Genomic DNA, 22,245 nt, shown 5'->3' with positions numbered 1-22,245 from the left:
CAACATCCAGATTGATAGCTACAGTAGATCTTCTGAAGGAAATCGTATCCATCAATAATTCTAAAAACTATAATTGTGATGTATGATGTCAAATATTTGTAAAAGCCTTTGCGCAGTATAGCTTAGTATGAGAATGATCTGGAGATGTCCCATGCATGCTATGCTGGATTACATTTTGGTTTCAGAAATATAGCTAAACTGAAAAATATTATGTAAATGTTCACATATGTAGTCCACAATCTCCAATTATTGCCAATTATTCACTGTCAACATGGCAGCTCCAGGATATATTTGAGTATGACATAATACGTGTCAGTTTTGCCTCTCTGGTTTCTATCTATGGAAGACAGCTGATCAAACATTGCTTTCTAGGGCTTCATGAGATGTTAATCTTTTCAATTTGTTATTCTACTTGAAGATGAGCATCTATTTGAAATGCATCTACCATAGCCAGTGGAATAAAAAGAAATGTACAGCAGACATTTTCTTGAAACAAACTGCCAGTCTACATCCTTAATGGTTTAAACTATTAGTTACTCGTCTTCGTGGCTAAAAGCATTTCATTCTCTGACTACCCGCCAGTTGTGTTATGTTATAGATGGAAAGTTGTCAATAACAAAGCCTTGGACATTTAAATTCCAGTTCTATTGATGTTTAATTAACCTTCAATAATTTTTTAATTGAATTGTTCAGTCTTGCTGAGCAAGTGGTGACCAAATTAACTTAATGAGTGAAAGGGGGGTGAATGGGCCTGTTACTGTGAATTGAAGTTTGGGCTTGTGTTGAGATTCTTGGGAATGAGACCTGCACAAGACAGAAATTGCATTTCATGTGGCATATATTCACTACGACAGTGATGTTTACCCACTATAGTGTACTTACCACAGCTGCTTAGGCCACCGATACAGACCTGGCAAGCAGCACATCTCATTCTTACTCACCAACATGCTCTGCTTACAGCACTCATGCACTCATAGCAGGTCCGGTCTGGATCTTGGTTGGTGCATGATTTGTGATGCCAGGTGGTTGACTGTGTGAGAGGAAAACACATGCCCCCTGGTCCTCAAGAGGGCAATGTTTCTCCCAGGGATGTGAGGCGTCCTTTTCAGCAAAGATCATGGTATTTGATCATGCACTAACATGGCTAAGAGGGACACGATTGGGGAAATGATTAAACTGATCAATTGGGCTTTAAGTAATAGGGGGGGCGTAAATCAAAATGAATATATCTCGGTTAAACTGTCGCGACTTGTAACAGGGGCATAATGTCATCTTGTCTACTAGTTTAAACTATTTCTAAATCGGTGAGCAGAAATCAGCAGTGTGGATCCCTTCAAACATTGCCATAAGGTTCAGCTTTTTGCCTTTTCAGACTTCTTTTCCATGTTAGAGTGGCTGCCAAGAGTGGTGTACTTCTGAAGGTTTTCTTGCTTGGCTGAGAAAAAAAAGACACGTCTTCCCTCATCCATGTGGAAAAGGCTTGAGCAGGCAACACACAAAAGCCAAACACAAAGACTGGCCCAACAATATTCCTAGCTGCGATTCAGGCGATCCTCTTTTTGAGTCAAACATCAGGTCAAATCAAATCATAAGCGGGATGGGCAAAGTACTATACAAAGCATCAATTTCCTCTGAATTGGTAAAAGCCCGGGTTGTTCGAATTAGCCACTGCAGTGCAACAGCTTAAGCCGTTGATGCTATAGAAACTTCAGTGTGATATCACCGCCATGCTCCCAAAGTGGAGTGTGTGAAAGCTGGTGACAGGATTCCCTCAGCTCCTATTGAACAACGCGCATCAAACATTTAATGATGGGGCAGCCTGTGGTGTGGGCAGGGGATGCTTGTGTCAGCCTCTGGCTCCAAAACGATGTTTGCCCCTGCCATTATATCACATGGCAACCTGGGCACTGGCTGTAAACAAGAGGCAATGGAGGCTCCTTGATCCTACCCCTGCGTTCACATGGTGCCCATAGGAACAGATGTGTGGCAGGAAACTGGTGTAGGGAGGTTGTACAGGGAGTAATTTGTAATGTGCAACTCAGATGCTCTTAAAAGGCCTGCAAGCAAATCGTGATCCTCACACAGGCCAAGGGTTTCCCTCCTCACTGGGGTTCTAACAAATGACAAAACAGATGTCTCCCCTTTCGTGTGCAGAAACAATGCAACAATGCAAGTGACAACTCCTTCGAAACACAACAAATCACGGCAGCTTGTTTCTTCAATTCACTTCCACCGAAGAAACAGGTTTCCCTTAAATGAAACAATTTATTGATATTCGGTCACATAAGTGCACGAATGCACTTGCGGGTATGTGAACAGCTCCGCATGAGCTGTGCAGTTATGTGGGTTTTCCTTTCCCATGAAATCAGGTGTACATTGCTCAATTTTCCACTTAAAACAGAAGTCATCACAGGTGCAGATAGGCTACACAACTTAAAAGCTGCCTCATCAGTGAAGACTCACAAACACTAGGCTTCCTTTCCTGCAGGTCTCAGCCCCCAACGCTTCCTTTGTTGTCCAAAGTTGAGGTGGGTATGATGATCTTCAAACATACAGACATTTTTTTCTACATCTTTTTTTTTTCTTCTTCAAAACACACACAAACTCATGAAGTAATAATTCAGTGTGGTTTAACATGTCATGACAAAACATACTATCAAACATAATAGCATCAGCAACATTTTGGAGGTAGGCCTTTTCAGAATATCTCCTTGGAAGGCATGCTCCAGTTTAGACTTAAAAGATTTAGGCTACTTTTAAACATGTTTTTAAAATGTCAGTTTGACTCTTTGAAAAACAGACCTATTCTATGATCAAATAAAGTATTGATAGCTACTTTTAAACATGTTTTTAAAATGTCAAATTGACTCTTTGAAAAACAGACCTACTCTTTGAACAAATAAAAGTATCCGTTAGTTTGGCATTATCACTAATATGTGGTTACTAAAGGGTATTCTTGTTCAAAACTATTGGTTTAAAGGGGAGAAATAAGACAGACCGTCAAATATCAACACAAAAAGCTTAGTCTACAGTAAGCCTTTTATCCATTACTTTAGCATTTTATAGATAACAATACAGCCATTGCAAGGGTAGGGATGCACAAAATAAAATACACAGCAAAAAAATAAATGGGGAGAAAAAAAAAACATTAGTATTGCTTTTAATGTTATGCGCATTATTGTGTTATGGGCCAGTCTATGGGCAACTTTATATCTATCAATTCAGTACTCAACACCAAGTAAACATTACTTTTTTTTTTTTTTTTTTATCACAATGGAGACAGGCTGAGTTATTTGAGTATTTTAGTGTTCCAATAGCTTACATAAAGTTCCACCAAAATCAAACCTTGGTTAAACAGAATACACAACAGTGTGACTTCAAATGTAGCTGAAATATCACTATCTCCTTTTCTTTTCTTTTATACGGTGGCCTTCTAAATATAATTGTCTCTCACCAAGGACAGTTGCTTTCTATCGGCAGGGCCCTCTTCCCTCAAAGACATTTGTTCACTCCTTCACACTGAAATCCCCAAATAATTCAAAACATCACATACCTACTACATTAAACTGAACAGAAATATTGTTGTTTTACACTGTTGTTTGTTTCCCCTGAAATTATATTTCTAAACAACCACTGATTGGGTAGAGCATAGTTTTCTGTTCATAACAAGACCAAACTGTCTAAAATGTGAAGGATTTTAGAGTAAAGTTGCAGTGGCAAAGAATGCATTTTTCTTTTTCTTATTTTTTTGTGAATGAGAATAAAAATGGGTGCTTTCTAAATCATGTTACATCTGACATTTCTAAAATAAGACCTTGTAGTTCACTGCTTTACAATACTCAAATGGATTTGTTGTGAAGATTTATGAATGACGCATGGGCAAATTATACACCCTTTTTCTTTTTAAATGACGAGGTTTCAAGTTGACTGTTCTGTAAGAGTGAGAAGCTGTTTTTCATACATGGCAACACACTAACACACCCAAAGAAAGAAACCACACTAGTGTACTCCATGGTGCAGAACACACAGCATGCAATAGTTATTGACAAAGAGGATATTTTTCTTTTCTCTTTTTTTTACAGTTTGACATTTAGTGTGTTCTGACTTTCTTTTTTTTTTTAAGATGCTCCACGCACTACAATCATGACAAGATAGTCTTCCTCAGTTTTAGCCAGAGCTTTGGCAGAGAAATCGAGGAACTGCTGGGAGAAATCACAGGGGGGGAAAGCATGAAGAACCCCTGTGTTGTCTTTATCTCTGCTCCCACCCACAGGCAGGCTGATGACTCCAGCCGCTTGCTTTTGCTTTAGGTACGACACCAGGTTGCGTAGCGGCCGCTGGGTCGAGGCCGCCGGGTCTGAAGACGACACGTCCTCCGTTTTCCCCCCTGGAACCGCCAGCAGGATGGCGTAGCCGCCGGGGCCCGCCACCTTGATGCGCCGGGAGACCTCGTCGAGCTTGGGCTGGTCTAGGCGGAGGCGCTGGGTGATCTTCAGCTCGCTTACCTGCCTCCCTGTCGCGCCGTCGATGAGCAGGTCGCTGGCCACGCTGTGGTCGCCCTCCAGCAGGTGCATGTTGGCCGGGAAGTTGCTGTTCTTCAGCAGCAGCATGCCGTGCCAGGCCAGGCACAGCCTGCCGCTGTCCTGCTTGGACGGGGGGCCGCCTTTGGAGCTGACCTCACAGCGCTCCCGCTTGGCCGGGACTTTGACACTGTCCCCGGCCTTGCGTTTGCGCTCGCCTGCCATCGAGATGCCGCCGCTCGATGGACCCCTTTCGGAGACGCTCTGGGTTTTCAGCCTCCGTTCACCCATGCTGCTTCGCTCCAGGCTGCTGTGGCGTTCTCGTGCAGGAGAGGGTCTGTCACCCCGCAGGGGGCGTTCTGAGTCACTGAAGCGTCCACCTTCCCTGCTGCTCCCCCCAGGACTGCCGTCGGGAGAGGCGCGCCGACGCCTCAGTGTTCTCTCGGTGCTGTCAGGGGAACAGTCTAGATGGCGCCCGTCGTCCAAAGTGCGGCGTTTCCGCGCTGGGTCTCGCCCCTGCAGCTCTCGCTCCAGAGACCAGGGCTCCCGTGGCCGACGCTCTCGCTCCAGGTGCTCCAGTGGCTCAAAGGGTGAGGCGCGTATCCGGTCCCGAATAGCAGGGTTGGGCCACTCTGCTCCAGGAAAGAGCTCTCTCTCCCTGAAGTGGAGGGGAGGGGGAGTCCTTTCCCTGACCCTCAGAGGCTCAGGTGCTGCACGGTGGACAAACGACTCTGCCACCATGTCAAACGGCGGTAGCGGGAGAGGCTGCAGGAACTGCTGCTGGTAACGGTGCTGCTCACTGTCTGCAAAATCCACTCGAAGCCTCCTCTCCGGACCCCCCAGTGGGAAGCCACGCATGTGAGTGCATGCAGCCGAAGCCGCATCCAGGCTCTCGTACTGAATATAGGCCCATGTGTCCCCTTTTCTATAGTCTATGGTCCTTATTGTCCCAAAGCGGTCAAACTCTCTTGCCAGTGCAGCTAAAGGGACCCATGGTCCAAGTCCCCCCACCCATAGGCGCGTGGAGGGCGTCGCTTTACCGTATCCTATTTTTATGGGGTTGCGACCCACCATTTTGCCAGACATACTAAGCTTGGCACGGTGGGCCATGTCAAGGTTCTCAAATTTAAGAAACCCATACGTGCTGGTTTGTCCCCGCGTGGGCCTCTTGATATCCACCTCCGTTATAACGCCAAACCTGTCAAACGCCCTCCTCAGGTCCGTGTCTGTAACAGTAATGTCCAGGTTGCCCAGAAACAACGTCCTATTGGCTCTTTGGTCATCTTCCGGAGATATAAAATCCTCCTCACGGAACGCAGCTCTCTCTGCAATGAACGCTGGACGTGCCCTGGCCTCGAAGAGGGCAAATTCCCTCTCACGCTCAAGTTCTCTTGGCAAGGGGGGTGGTGGAGGGGGAGGCAGCCGTCCCAGTGCCAGCTGCTGCAGCCTATAGTCTCTGTATCCGAGGCCGGTTGGCGAGAGGGGTCTTTGCATGTGCAAATGTCTGTGGCCTTGAGCAGCAGCGCCATATGGGTCTCTCTCGACGGGAGAGCGGCTTCTCCTCCTGTTGATGTACACGGCCTCGATTTTCAACGGACGGTCATACAGCACCAGCCTCCCCCTGGCGTGTTTGGCAGCTCTGGCATCCTCCGGCTTCCTGAAGTTAACAAACGCTATCCGCTCGTCGCCGCTCCGGCTTATTTTGACGCTGACGTCTCCGAATTTTTTGAATTCGTGAAAAAGTCCGTCTTCTATGTCTTCGTCGCTCAGCTGCGTGCCAAGCTCGCTGATTTTTAGAGTTTTGTACTCACTCTCGGTGCTGGGCGGCTGGGCCCGCTGGTCTCCCCGTGAATTGGTCCTCGTGGCTAAATCCAGTGTCAGGTTTAGGCTGTGGTTCTTTCCGATCGAGCTGGCAGCAGCAGCAGCGGCCTGGTAGCTGTGATTATTCCCAGTGCGACTGTGTCCGTCGAAGTCCCGGTCTCTTTTATCGCCGAGCAAACTCCTTCTCGTCGAACCGTCGTTTTTGGTCGAGCTATTCCCATTATTGCTGCCGCTGGAAATCGAGATCGCCCCCATTTTCTTGCTGTTCGGGTGGCATCCTCCCCTGTCTCGGATGTCATCCAAGGCCCGGGACCGCTTTTTAATCGGCGATCGCTCTTTACCTTTCATTTCAATCCACGCGGAACCGACACTTGGGTCGCCGATTTGGTTTGTCGGTGTTGATTCTGCGATTTCTGGCAGAAAACACTACAGTATATAGGCGAAGAACGATGTTATTCACTGACCCTGCGGCAAAACAACAACATTCGCCATTTTGTAAAGAATATCATGAACGCCCGCCCCTTCCGTCCGATTGGATGACAAAGTGGGTGGTAGACTCTATAGAGCATCGCAGCGGAAGTGGATTCCTGGGGTCACTTAATATTCCCCATTCATTTTCGCCATAGACTTTTACAAAAATATTTATAACAATTATGTTAAGCCTCGAACCAAGCCATCCAGGATGGAATTGAATCATGACCATATAACCTTTTTTTTCTATGAAAAGAACATTTTGAAAATCGCTAAACAAAGGGTAGTTATTAAATGTAGTATATCAAATAATGTAATATTAAAATATGTTTTCACATAGGATCAAAGGTTATATGATCATGATTCACCTCCATCCTGGATGGCTTGGTTCGAGGCTTAACATAATTGTTATAAATATTTTTCTATGGCGAAAATGAATGGGGATTCGGGGAATATTAAGTGACCCCAGGAATCCATTTCCGCTGCGATGCTCTATGGTAGTGGACGTGAAAAGGTGGCTGAAAACCATCTAAATAAAATGTCACAAAACACTTTGGAATTATTTACACGATACAATAATAATACACATTTACAGATATAATATAGGCCATTATGTAACTACATGTACATTTGTCAAAGGTCTTCACACGATTGGATATAAAAGTTGACGATTTATCTTTTTTTTAACCGCTAACCAAACCATCCGCATCGTTTAGGAACAGGTTGAGCGAAGGGCAGGTTTGACAACATAAAACAGTGGACTCACAAAATGATTAAAGATCTAGCAAAGGACGTTTCCCATTCAGTGGAACACATTTCCCAACCACCACAAGATGGCAGTATTTGACTAGAAGCCACTGTATAAGCTCAAGCGTCCATGTCAAATGACCAAACTCACATGTGCCTATGACCTTGTCAGGACGCGAACACAACCAGTGGAGCTGTTGTCCCTAGAACGCCACACTAGAAAGGCACACACATGTCCTAAACTTCGAACCTTTCCCATCAACAGTGAACTTTAATTAAATTCAGTAAATAAACCCCATGCCTAAATCAGGGCTGCCAACCCTCCTGGATCCAGCAGGAGTCTCCTGGGTTTTTGACCTCATCTCCTGCCAGACTCCTAGATTGACATTTCTCCTAGATTTCTCCTGGTTTTGGTTTCAAAATCCCAAAATCACCAGAACACTCATTACATCTAGGCTACTATGTTAGAAAGTTTGAGGAGGAGGAGCCGGGTTCCCCAGACCCCCGCTTGTGGGCAGTGCATGCAATCATACAGAGATATTCTGACAATCCAAAACATACATTAATCAAATCTGATTAAACTAACATTATACGGGCCATCATGATGACCATCTTTAATAGCAAGGCGAACCTGTTTGTATAACCATCAATATTCATATTTCACATTATAGAAATTCTTTGGGGGGATTTTAATTACAATTCTCACAAGGTTTATCTTTTGTTTAGACAGAATGAAGTTGCCAATTCTGTATGTTCATGATTCTTTTCTTTTTTTCATTTCTTTTTCAATAGTAGGCCTAATCAATATTTCTCTGAATTGACACAATTTTACAGAAATAATACTGTTTCTAAAGGTCGCTCTTTCCACCTCACCATAGCCTATATGTTTAAAGAATATATATGGTGTAGGCCTACATGCAAATTAAGCCTGACACTTTCTAATTTCAAAGATCCTTTTCCTCTGTGGAATTAATTACCTGCAAAATTAGGTTATACCTCTTTGCTTCAAAGCTTAAAGTAACCACGTGCTGCCATTACACTTTGGTTGACTGCGTTATGTGTTGGCCACAGTATACTATATGCTGCCCATTATAAACATACTGGAACTCAACTACATGAGTATGTGGGGTCAGAATCGCTGCACTGCAAGGTCAAGATAAATCTTGCCTGGATCAAAGTAGTGTACTTGAAATTTTGGTCAGCAGACAGCTTTATGTTTTTTAATGACCATTAAATCATATTTTGCGACCATAATGAGTTTAATTAGGCTATACAGTGATTTATAGACTTGCATGACAGTCTTTACCCAGTGACCCTGACAGGGGGAACTGATGTTAGATTAATGATTGCAACCAACACCACCTGTTTCAGGATTTTATTTTGTTTCATGTTTATTCCTGCCAAATCATCCAAACCAGATTTGTTGAGTTTACGCAGATAAAAGCTTGTGCCACAAACATTGGTGCTTCGACAACTGGGTCTGCATTGATTGGTCCTACTGCTTGCTTCCAATTATTTTAATTGATTTGTTTTAAAGAAGGATAAACCATGTTGTGGAATTTCCTTCAGGGTCAATAAAGTATCTATACATTTCAAACGTTATTTTACTGTAGCTGTCTTGTTGTGTTAAAGTTATCATATTGGCTTTATTGAACTTGATGCTTCCTCTTTCTTTTTATGAGCAGATAAATATGAATAACCTGGCCCTATCTGAAAATAAATGTTCTAACTGAGCCTGATCTGCCATCTACCGTTTCCTCAGTGTTCCTGGAGATGGCCATTCTCCTTCATTCCTTATCCCTTCTGACAGGTCCTCTTATCTCTTCCACTTAATCTGGGATTTAATCAGCGGGCCTGTGTAGCTGCAGTGAGGGCTGCCGTCTCCCAGGGCCTGGCTGGAATTTGAAGCTGTGGGTGTGGAAAGTGTTTCTGATGGGTTTGTGCGCTCTTCTATTGGAACCACATGTTAGCAGCTCACACAAAACCCCGGCACAGACTAAGGGGACTGGCAACTAATCTGTTCCAGCATGGCTGTCACACTGAACCAACCAAGAGGACAGGAGAGCCAAATATTCACCCATAAGCCATGCATACTCATGGGGAATAAATGGGGCTTTGGGGGGTTTAGTCCACCAGTGGAAATCCCTTTGTCCCCCAAGTGAAGTTTTATTATCAGTCTCATGTAGACTAATGTTTTTGTATCTGACATCGCTAGAAGGCACAGTCATTTACACCACATGGGTTGTTGTAATGCAGTTCAGTACGTTTTGGCGGTAAACTGCTTTGGGAGCAACACAGCATGGAGATTCCCAGAATAAAGATTGTTAGTGCTGCCTCTTACTGCTCTTAGAGCATGTGTCTTTGCAAATGTGTCACTAAAACGTCTTGTACAAATCCTCACAAAACAATACGCATACTGTAGTAGGCCAGATAGTTTTGTAGTTAACTGATGAAATGTATTCAATATCACAGCTCAATCACAACTCAACAGTGTTTTGGAGAATCATAAACAAAGTGATTGAACTGAAAAACAGCAACACCAACTCATAACCTGCTTCACAGCAACACAAATTTCTTCTATAACCCAGTAAAATCCTCAGTGTTCATTTATCCATTTGTAACTCTGAGAGTATATATTGGTTAGATTTGTACATTCAGAGTTGAATTAAGACTGAGGAGTTTACTGTGTATTAGACTGTAACTCATCATTCATTTGGTCAGGGGTTTACCACCGCTGCCAGATGTGAATGGGGGAAGCCTGCCTCAATGTTGAACAGGACTTTCGCGGGAGGCCCTCTACTTTATCATCAATAGTGAAGTGTGGTCCCAGAGTTAGTTTTTCATTAATGGCCCTGCCACTTGCTCCTGATGCATGAGGTGCCAGCCAAAGGGCCCTTTGGAGTGACGCCAGCAAGACAGCCCCTACATATACCACCCCCCCATACACCACAAAGCTGGCTGCCCTCATGGTGGAGGGTTTCGTCTGTTTATAGCAACCACAGGCCATGAAGCAGTTTGTGCCTCACAACTACATTCCCAACTAAACACAAATATGCGACACAGACTTTTGGTTAGCTCTGCTGTTTATCATAGTCTTAAGTAGTCATGTGAAGGCTGGATTCATTCAGCTGACTGCGATTGTTTCGTTGCATTTTGTGAACCTCATTTACCCCTCCCCAAAAAATATTTTCCTACTAAATAAGAAAATAGACATACATGGAGGAGGCCTTTATTATTGGTCACACTAAGTACAACAAATGTAAAAGCGATGATTATTATGAAAATTACATTTTTTACATGCTTAAATAATACCCTTTTGCTCATCTTTTGGTCTCAGCAAGTTCAAGGTAATGTTACAGTAAGTCTGGAAAAAACAGAATTCCTATTAATATGTTTGGTTTTCGTGCTAAGAGCCCAGAGTTATCGAAACCCTCCCGAAAGCTAAAGAGCTTTGGAAGTTATGGCAGTTAAAGCCGGTTGGTGGGTTTACATAAATGTTACACTGGAGAGGAGAATATCTGAGTCATATTCGGTGGCGGGTGTGCAGTGCACACGTTAAAATCCACAGTGTTCACATAACTCTGATCTCTGTAAAAACAGGGATTATGGGACCATTTGGGTCTGTTACACTGACAGACGTACAGTAAATGATCATGAGGATCTTATTGTGATATATGTGTGTGTGTGTGTGTGTGTGTGTGTGTGTGTGTGTGTGTGTGTGTGTGTGTGTGTGTGTGTGCGTGCATGTGTGTGTGCATGTTTACATGTACGTATGTGCGTGTGGGAGGGGTACACAATACGCTTCAGGCTCAGTCAGTGCAGAATACAGGACGCCGGCACTGTGGTGGTCATGTGGGCCAAGAGAGGAGGCTGCCGGGCTCCTTGGCTTTCATCCGCAGTGCTACTAGGCCCGTCGGCTTGTATTCCGTCTCAGGCCCCGGCTCGAAGGAGTGGGACCCGAGGCCCCCTGGGAAACTGTGGAGCGAGTAGAGGCCGTTGATGCCTGGGTGGTGAGAGGGGTGGTGGTGATGGTGGTGATGGGGGTGGCTGGGAGACGGAGGCATGCCCATGAAGCCAGGCAGGTTACTGTGGGGGTGGGAGTAAGGGCTCATGCAGGACGAGGGCATGGAGTCAGCGCCTAGGACACAGCCGCTCGCCGATCCCCCGCCGCCACCCGAGGTGGCCCCCGGCCATAGGTTGCTCTGCATCTAGACAGGGAGAGGTTCCAGATAGAACAGAGTGAGTAAAAGTGTGTGTGTGTGTGTGTGTGTGTGTGTGTGTGTGTGTGTGTGTGTGTGTGTGTGTGTGTGTTTTCTTTATTGTATTAATTTGGTACTGTAGTATATACAGTATGTGGCATATGGGTCAGTTGTTACACTTGTAATCTTTCCTGAGTGAAATTAATAATCCTGAATTCAGCGTGTGCTAATATTCTATTTCTACAACAATAAATAATAGTTCTGCTACTAATAATACTGCTGCCTGTGCAATATTGAATGTAAATGTAAATAAGGTTAATCAGCATGTGTCCTACTACACTGGTTCTCAACATGGGGTCTGAGGACCATCCTGGGTCCTTGAGGGGGTGGGGGTCCAAGGCCAAATAATATGTAGGATGATAGGAACAAATGGACCCTTACAGGTCTGTAAAGTGTACGAATTTGTACACTCTCAGAGCTAAATTAAATCAGGATTTTATAGTGTTGATCTTCACAGAGATAACAACTGTATCAAATATGGATCCCCTTGACCTAATGCATAATCAAACTGGGGATTCTTGAATTGAAAGAGGCTGAGAATCAGTGTCCTACTGTACAGTATGTGTGAGTTTCTACCTGGTACGTGTCATGCCGAGGGAGCAGAGAGATATCATATGTAGCAGCAAAGTGGTTGCGAACCTCCTGGATCTTCCCGTAGCGTTCCCGTTTCCTCCATTTTGCTCTGCGGTTCTGGAACCACACCTGAGAAGTAAACACAAACATCAACCACATGAACCCTAACATCCCTATTCTAGGAGCAATCATTCAGCGAAAATAGCAGATCCATAAATGCTCACAATGTGTCGCAACGTGTTGTGAGATTGTAGATCTTCGGTTTGGTGTTTAAGAAAAAAATGCAGCGGGCCAAGTTTAGACCCTTGTGTGTTTCAGACAATGTAGAATTTGTAGAAATACTCCTGTATAACATTTGTTAATAATATTTGTATGCAAGACAAAAGGTAAATAAATATATACTGTTGTATATTTTTTTAAACTGACTACATTTGCTCAAAAAAATAACATGTGAAATACTGTCCTGCATTCAAAGTATTACGCATTGTATCAATTATGCAGAATAGCCAATTAGTAATGCATTAATGGGGGCGCCCGCTGGCCTACTGGTCCAGGCGCATACCACATAGGCATGGATGCCTGGCGGCATTGCCAGTTTGATCCCCGATCCACACGACCTTTGCTGCATGTCGTTCCCCATCTCTCCCCCGTTTCCTGTAAGTCTACTGTCCTATCCAATAAAGGCTCAAAAACAAATCTTTTTTTTTAAGTAATGCATTAATGTGTTCATCACTTTAACAATGATTTGAATAACTTAAACGATAACAATACATCATAATTTATCAGTTAATCTTTTGTAGTAATAAAAAGGCTGCAACACTTAAGTTGTGAAATAATTGTAGTATAAAAAGTACAATAATTGCCTGAGAGATGAATGGAGTAAAAGTATTAAAACATTGAGATACTCAAGTAAAGTACCTCATAATTGTACTCAAGTACAGAACTTGAGTAAATGTACTTAGTTATTCCACCACTGATTACAAGATGTTTGTCAAAGTATTTTGGAAGTGTTCACTATGACCTGTCTTATAATACTTATAATAACTAATTTAATGTGGCCTTATAGGTAATTGTTTAAGTTCTCTAGCCTAATAAGATTAAATGAAAGTTTGCACTGTAGGAAATCTCTCCTTGACTGATTGCTGGATTTCCCAAATTTACCCGAAAGCAATTCTGAAAGAATACACGTTTATAAATAGATCAAGAGCCTTAAATGATGACTGACGGTTAACTGCTAAAGTGGATGTATGTCCAGCCACATTCAAAACTGACAAGCATTTTGCTGGTGGCTATAGTGTTAATTTACCACACTGAAATTGTGTAAATTTGCCAATGGTTACTTATAATATTGACAGTTTAAATGAAAGTCAATTACAAGATATTAGGACAGCAGTCAATAGACAGAAATACTACATGGGTGAAAGTGAACATCTATACAAATATAACAATAGTAGATTATGGTGATGTATTCATCTATATACCAGGACACACAGCGAGCCATGCAGCCCTGCCATTGCAGCCTTTAAGAGATTCATCATTTGCGAAAATATGAAAATGATAAATACAGAGGTATGCCTAATGTTTACCTGTACTCGAGCCTCTGTGAGCTCAGTCCTCAGCGCCAGCTGCTCTCGGGCGTACACATCAGGGTAGTGTGTCTTCTGAAAGACCTTCTCCAGTTCCTCCAGCTGAAAGGTGCTGAAGGTGGTGCGGTTGCGTCGCTTCTTGTTCTTGCCCGATAAGTCGATGGAGTCAGCAATAGAATCTCCCGGCAGGCCATTAGTTGGCTCTTTCAGTTTGCCACAGCAGTCCGAACCAATCACAGGGTAGCCCATGGTTTTTGGAACTGCTTTCTCTCTGACTAAGGCAGTGGACACAGAGAGGAGAGGTAAAAAAGATATATGAGCAATGTATCTTCCAGCTGTAAAATACAGGCAAAAAATACGCAAACATTCATATTATAAACCAATTCTCCCACACAAAATTTCTTTCAGCCAAATTCCACTTTGCAGATCATTTTTCCAACATCAGTATTTTATTCAAATGATCCATTAAAACAAATGTCTATTGTTATTCAATAACGAGGCAGCAGGGTGGTTACAAAGACCCTCCTTTAACTGGGGGGTCCCAAACTCGATGCTGTGTCCCTCAACAGCCAATGTATCCTATATCAAAGTCCTTGATACATTGAATCTCTACTTACTAAGTCGAAGTCACACTGTAATACTCCTGCATGTTCAATTAAAGCTGAGAGTATAAAAATGTACCACTTACGGAGTTAAATAAATACCAGGATTTTACTGTGTAGCCACATTATTGTTCGGATTGCAAGACTAATACAGTCTTAAGGATTGATATAGGCTACAGTGTGAAAAGTGAAATACTGTAATGTAAATAACAAACAGGATATAGCCTGAACTATTTGCCTTTACTGAACAGAGGAAATTGGAAAGATCCTTCCCATGTCGTTTCTGTGCCTCTCCTATTTGTTTCCGATAATAAATTGGGAACATTTTTTTATACTTCAGAGTTCAAATAAAATTCCAGATTTTACTGTGGAAATGAGAGCACAGAGAAATTGTTGCGCTTTGAGAAGACACAGGGCATCAACATACATTCCAAACCTCTTGATTTTCCTTAATGAACCTGACCCTTTGCTTTGATTAGGTTATAGCTCACACGCACAATACTATCTGAATGGAGCACCAGTGTTGGCTTCAGAGCTTCTAACAAGTGACTTGAATTAAACACGAAAATCAACAAGATGAACACAAGCTTGCGTGTGTTTTGGTCTTTAGGTACACAAAGATGATATGTTTGGGGTCAAGCTCAGGACGGACATATCCATTTCTTTTATGTATATCTGATTGTACGTTTTAAACGCTTGCCGCATATCAAAACACCAAAAGACAACTTGGAATGAGCAATGAAAGATAATTTACCAAAAATATATATTTTGACAGTATGTGATTGTTTGAATTAATTATGCACATTCTGTGCTTTAATTCATGTAGGATGTGCAACAGTCAACAGGAAGTCTAAAGTGTGTTATTTTTCTGATTTCTAACAGAGCATGAAAAGGGCTGTTCCCCTCCTGCAGTGTTTGGATGTTGTTGTCCATGTTCATTATGTCTAACCGAGGGTCCTGAGACGAAAATCACTCTCTATCTATCCGCAGGCTCACACAAGGGACTGCTGAGACCGTACTTTGCCATTCTCCCTAATTCAACAGAGGTCCCACCAGAGAGCACTTTTCACTGCAACATTAATTTCCTCATGTCCATTAGATCCAACCTCACACCATTGTTCATGCTGAAAATATTCTTTCTCAAGATCGCAAACTAAGGGGCCATAGGATACCGTATAGCTTTTCCCCCTGTCAGAAAACCCACATCCGTTCCCCCCTCCATGCTCAAGGTAATTGGAGATCTATGTGAAATGCAGTGCAATGCGTGTAGAAGATAAAGTGAAAATGTACTAAAGCGGGAGGAATATCATGAAAGAATGGAGCAACTCTAGCACAGTGACGTCATTGTGGTGGAAGTCTGAGCTCCTCTTTTCCTGGCCTCTTGTTCTGTACATGAAGTTCTACTGGAAAATAGCTGGGATCTTCAAGAGTAAAATGGCCATTTGTACCGACGGTCCCATAAGCCAAACGGTTCTACCTGGTTGTGCATTGTGTGATGCCGAATCACTATTGAAGCTACATCTGCTATAGCACTGGTTCTCAAAGTGGGGTCTGGGGACCCCCAGGGATCCTATAGGGGGTTCCAAGGGGTCTGCAGCAAAATGAGGAACAGTTTAAAGACTTAAGCCCAATTTATTTTCGGCCTTTCAAAATAATATATTGTGAGCCGAGCTCACAATATCTTGCAATGTGATCCATTGAGAGCTTGTAGATCGGCTATTTTTGAAACATTTTGAACTATCTAGACAAATCTTCTCTCATGGGGGTGCGGGGCACCAAATCCGTTCAAATGGGGGTCCGCAGCGAAATACAAACATTTTGGGGTCCTTGACATAACATGTTAACATACTGTATTTCCAATTTAAACAATTAATGGCAAAGTGTTCTAAAATTAGTTTGGGATGGAAATGGGTCAATGACTCATTGTTGTTGAGTCTCCAATGAAATCGATGGAATGTGGGGAGTGTTTTCTTTTTATAAACAATAACAGGAATATTTAATTGTTTGTTAATGTAATGATTAAAATATTCATTTATTTATTATGACAAAAACATGAACGTCAAAGCAATTCCCACATAAGAGAAACCATTACTTCAACCACCTAGCCTACTGTATATACATTCCAAGAGATGGCGTCATTGTCAGGCACTGATTATTATTATTATTGATAGAAGTTCTAAACCTTTTTCATGTCAAGGACCCGCAAATTGTGGTCACGGACCCCCATGCGAAAATAGAGATTGTTTTGAAAATAGCAGATCTACAAGCTAAAGCGGTTAAACTGATTTTGATGCTGTCATTTTGTTGGGGACCCATAACCCCCTTCAAGGACCCATGGTGGTCCCCAGACCCCACTTTGAGAACCAATGCTTCGAAAATGTCAGAGATTCGTGCTCGCTGGCCTACCGGTCCAGGCGCATATGGCTTGGTGTAGCCTGCAGCGTGTCGCTGGTTTGATTCCTGATCAGAGATTCTCTAGTGACAATTTTTTTTAAACTCTAAATTTGTAAAATGTGTGACTGCAATGGGCTGTTAACAACAGAACATTATGAATACGATCAATAGAATGTATAGGAGTGAAAAGAGTCCATGGGACATTTTGAAGTCCTCATTGCATTGACCTTTTGGCCTCTCTCTATTGCTATCTCTTAACCTCCCTCTCACCAGACAAAACAGGAAGACATTATCGCCCTTTGAAGGTGCATGATTCAAACATCCAAAAATGTTGTATAACAAACAATGCGCCTTAAAGTAATACTTCAGCTAATATTTGATTCAGTAAAGGTACAAAATAGTGAGTGAGAGTGGGAGATATAGGGAGAAACAGAGTCTTTTTTTTTCTCTCACAGCAACGAAAGCCGTTATCTTAAAATATATTGAAAATATCTGGACTGGGCTGCTTTCTTTGGCGACAACATGAATGAAGAAGATGTATATTATTCCAGAGAAAGATATCACAAAGTCCTTATCAGCCCTTTATATCCCTTGCTCTGTTACTTTGAAGGATAGATTATCAACATCAATAAATAAAATTGCAGACCACATAATTTCCTCAGGCTTATGTCCAACACACTGCTGCTGTAATACCTCAGCTTTGCACTATAATTTTCATCAAGTCCGACAGCTGTTAAGCGGAAGTAAACTATTTAAAACTAACTCTTTTCCTTTATTATTTTTTCTTTTTTTATAAAAAAAAAACACGAACTAACAGTGCATCTGTTTTATTGTGTGTAAAATTGTTTTGTAATACAAGAAATTATGAAAAATAAATTGACGTGCAATTTCTACTTTTTTTGGGGAGTAATGATATTTATGCCATTAGCGGGTTTGGCCCAGAAGCCTGGCTAACCCTAATCACACACCCAACTGGCTGCCCGGGTGACCTTTAACCTCGCACTTTACATCAAACCTAATTGACTTTGGGGGCGTCAAGTACAGATAAAACTTGTTGACATTTTTATCGCAAGCTATGCTTTCACACCTAATGTCAGGGCAATTCAATTTTCTTAAATTTTTAATGAGAAAAACGAACAAAAAAAGAACATTCTCACGTCACTAGCCTATAGTTGCCGATAAATGTGAGAATATTGATGCTGCAATTTTATATAGGTATATATTTTTTTTTTTACATTTATTTTTTTGTCTACGTCTATGGTGCATTTTAAAAATTGCGCATAATAAACAAAGTAGGTCTATGTTATAGTTATTTTAGGCTTAAAGCTAAAGCCAAGGCTTCTTGCAAGTTCTTCTCAAGTCCATGGTCTTTAATTTTTGGACCAAATTCAACAGAAAACACACTCACTATCACTATATAAAGTTTGTTCTGAATAGGTGCTTTATACGTTATTTTTCTTGGATTGCTATATGCATTTGATGTAGGCCTATTGATGTTGTTGATGTGTTGATGCTTATTGTGAATCGCTCTGGATTAAGAGCGTCTGCTAAATGCCTAAATTGTAAGGACTAAGGAAACTTCCGTTCACTTGTGGGAGTTAATTAATTGACTTATTTGTTGTAATAGCCTAAACAATGTAACTTACCTTCGGAATTGTTCTCATAAAACGTCGGCTTCCCACTTATCGCCAGCACCTTCTGATCCTGATTTATATTGTCCATGAACTTGTGCTTGGAAGGCGAGGAGCGGGGATCCGCCGAGGGAAAGTCCGCGCCGGGAGCGTCGCTGAACCTCCCCATGGACGAGCTGTAGAAGTCTGCGCGCAGGCCGAGGCGATGCGGCAGAGGAGGAAGGTGCGAGGAGCTTTTCTGAAGTTCATCGCAAGGGAGATGGTAGGATCCAGAGCCGTGCTCCAGTCCCGGCGAGTCCTCTGGAGTCCTGCTCGCCTGCGAGGAATAAGACAAACAACTTTCGGTCTCCATCTTACAGCCCCGGCATGTAGTTTAACGACTAGGCTCCAATAGTGCATAGGCGTCTTGGTGAGAGCGAGGAAGAGTGGGACACCCCCCCCCCTGCTCTTGTCAAGTGGGTGGGATTTAGTAGCAGTTGTGGAAAAGAGTATTCACATTTTTATACTCAAGTAAAAGTATCAATGCTGCAATATAGAAATACTCTGTTTACAAGTAAAAGTCCGGATTTCAAACTTTACTTGAGAAGTAGTGGTATCAAAGTGTAAGCTACTTTAAAGTAAAAATGTAGAAGGTAGGTTTTACTCATAATGCAGATGGTCCCATTTCACAAGTTTTCAAATGCATAAAAAACGTTTTGTGAGCTTGTAGATATAAATAATAGCCTACATAATAAATAAAGAATTCTAGCGGAGTAAAGTACAATATTTGCATCTGAGATGTAGTGGAGTAGAAGTAAGATAAAGGTACTGAAACTTGGAGAGAACTCTATAAAGTAAAATTACCTCAAAATTGTAGCTATACTTGAGTAGGCCTACATGTACTTCGTTACACCACTGGGATTTCTCAGTAGATCACAAACACAGACCCGTGAAACGGAGAGGGGAGGGGCGGACAGGGAGGGGAGGAAGGGACATTTGACAGCAGTCTGATATAATCCGCCAAGAATTCAATCACGCGTGGGTTCCTCTGTCCCTCCAATTAACCATTTAATTCCTATTTCATATGCTATTATAGTCACCAAAACAAATGGGACAGGGGAAGCGCACGCACGGCCAGTTTTACGCACGGTGGACGGAGCATTTTACGCAGAGGCGTCAGTTGGGTATGGCAAGCTATGGCAGCTGCCATACCTTGGCTACAGTGGGAAATGACAAAATTGACTTTTCATCGTGCCTGTTGCTAAGGTATGGCAACATGACTGGTGTCTTGCACTCGCGCGAGGGCGCGCGTGCAAGACACCAGTCATGTTGCCATACCTTAGCTTTTGCCGAACTGACGCCACTGATTTTACGCACGGCCTGATTGAGCAATTTCTAAGTATAAACTCCTCCTATTCTCGATAGGTGGAAACAAGGCTACTTTGGTTAGGCTATAAATGGTGTATTGGCGAATATTAAAATAGACGTGTATATTGACTGTAATGTGTTGTTAATTCGAGTATACCGTATATGGTTTAAAGTTAACGAAAGCGATGCGGAGACTTATTAGGTAGCCTACTATCCTTTCCTATTTTTTTCAAGCTCAATTAAGTTGACAATTAAGAGTGTCAAATAGCCTACAATATCTGCGCCGCAATCAAGGTGTTTCCATTACACATTGAAAATATATATTGTGGTTCCTGTGGAAATAAGCCTCGGCTTTCTAGGATCTCCTTTTAGTTGACCTTGTACCAGTGATTTGTACTGTCATGAAACTGTACTTTTTTCTATTGCAAACTTCTAATAAATTCTTCAATCAATCAATCAATCAATGCGCTCACGGTTAGGATTAGGAATTTATAAACATTCTTCCGGGAGATTTTTTTTTTATAATGGGCACATAACTGATCATGCAGTCAATAAATGGACCCGACCAGTTGAATGATTACTTATAGGACAAAAGCAAAACAATGTATATTTTAAGCATCACATTTAGGTCCATTATTTATGTGAGATGTGAGAATTTCATATTTTGGCATACAAGTTCTTATCAGCTCCATAATTTGCCAGAAATTTAGCAAAATATATTCAAAAGAGTTAGGCTATAGAACCTATAGTAGTGGATAAGCTATTCCGACGCTACAGTGTTCAAATGCAATAAATGGTATGGTTAACATATTATTAATAATGATAATAATAATAATAACTTTATAACAGAATAACAAGAATAAGAAAAAATATGAATAAGAATAACAGCAACAGACAAATAGACCTATAAATATGATGTCGAAGTCGAATGTATTTGTTTAGCCTATATAGCATTATATATAGCAAATGAGTTTCGTAACCTGTGGAATTTAAAATGAAATTAACTTATATCATGCAGCGTAATGCAACAAAGAGTTGACGTATTTGTTCTCATATTCATTTATTAAGATATTGTTTCAAATTAACACATTATTCGATCGCGCTATTTTCTAAATCACGCTGAAAAAACAAAAGCGACACAGTAGAGAGAACAAATTATAGCCTAATTTTATCATTCACAATAACCCTATTCAATATGTATTTTTCGTTACACGCACGGCGTAGGCCTAAATGATAGGGCGGGTTGCATGCTAAAATAAGAAAGGCAGATCTTATAGTCAATTAATCAAAACGTTTCCACTTTTCTTTCAATAAATAGCCTATACAACAACGTCCTTGTTATTTTTCTCCAATGTATTTTATAGTCCGTGTTTTAACTGACATCTTCTATTTAGGTTTTAGATTGAAAAAAAAAGTACAATATCGAAAGTAAAACACATTTTACTTTGGTGTCGAATTCATTTGTAAAACCCAATGGCACTGAGAGAATGCTGTCATTTGACACAGAGTTGAAGATTAAAGCCTGCCTCTGAACCAGTTTGATATTGACATGCGAGCTCCAATCTGATCAAGCCGTGTCTAAACACAGTGCACTTACCAAGTTCAGGAATGGTAACATTGGTTTTGAGGACATCTCACGATCTTTGTGGATACCTGAGGCTGCATGCTAGCCTCCAACTGATGGACAAGTGTGTAAACACGAGGTCCATTTGCCCCGGGAAAGGGACATACATACCCCGTTTGATTCCATTTTCAGTTCTGAAAGCTAGACGTGTCAGCGGCAGCGAGCAGAATCACTTAGATCCAAATATATAGCGAGGAGGCTGTGCAGCAAAGAATTTTGGCCTTGTTTGTTAACGTTGCATTTGATTTGAATGATGGTCCAAATATCTGATACCTGATATCAGAGACCGAATATATATATAGGCCTACCGGTATATATATATATATATATATATATATATATATATATATATATATATATATGCTATATATATATATATATATATATATATATCAAATGGAAGAAAATCTAGCAAATAGAAGAAAAATCTATCTGTTACTCATAAGAAGTTGGACACATTTCTGTGGGCAAACAATTTACATTAACTTGAACAGGAAAAACCTTTTCTGACTCTCATTAAAGGCAATCTGGTCCATATACTATGTACTCAAAAATGCTTTCAAATTTTATTTTCATTTTCAACAACTGATTCAAAAAATGTTTTGAAGGATGTTGTGAATAAAACTGTGGGAAAATAGTTCTCTTGAGCATGCTGCATATGAATTACAAA

General features: G+C 41.6%; 2 protein-coding genes across 2 annotated transcripts; both read right to left on the bottom strand.

Moving 5' to 3' along the window:
* Positions 1 to 455: 455 nt before the first annotated feature.
* Positions 456 to 6,777, bottom strand: rbm15 (RNA binding motif protein 15). Its single transcript, XM_080734005.1, has one exon. The coding sequence runs from the start codon at positions 6,687 to 6,689 to the stop codon at positions 4,119 to 4,121; it is 2,571 nt and encodes an 856-aa protein (XP_080590131.1). The 5' UTR covers positions 6,690 to 6,777; the 3' UTR covers positions 456 to 4,118.
* Positions 6,778 to 11,407: 4,630 nt separating this feature from the next.
* Positions 11,408 to 18,956, bottom strand: alx3 (ALX homeobox 3; the record flags this gene model as incomplete). Its single annotated transcript, XM_080733311.1, has 4 exons — positions 11,408 to 11,767; positions 12,395 to 12,520; positions 13,978 to 14,252; positions 18,620 to 18,956. 4 exons carry the CDS (start codon positions 18,954 to 18,956, stop codon positions 11,408 to 11,410), a joined length of 1,098 nt encoding a protein of 365 aa, XP_080589437.1.
* Positions 18,957 to 22,245: the final 3,289 nt, after the last annotated feature.

The sequence above is a fragment of the Nannobrachium achirus genome, assembly GCF_963921795.1.
Source record: "Nannobrachium achirus genome assembly, chromosome: 9".
In the NCBI taxonomy this organism is placed as follows: domain Eukaryota; kingdom Metazoa; phylum Chordata; class Actinopteri; order Myctophiformes; family Myctophidae; genus Nannobrachium; species Nannobrachium achirus.
Note: the sequence above shows the minus strand (reverse complement) of the source record. Positions and strands in the feature narration are given on the sequence as shown.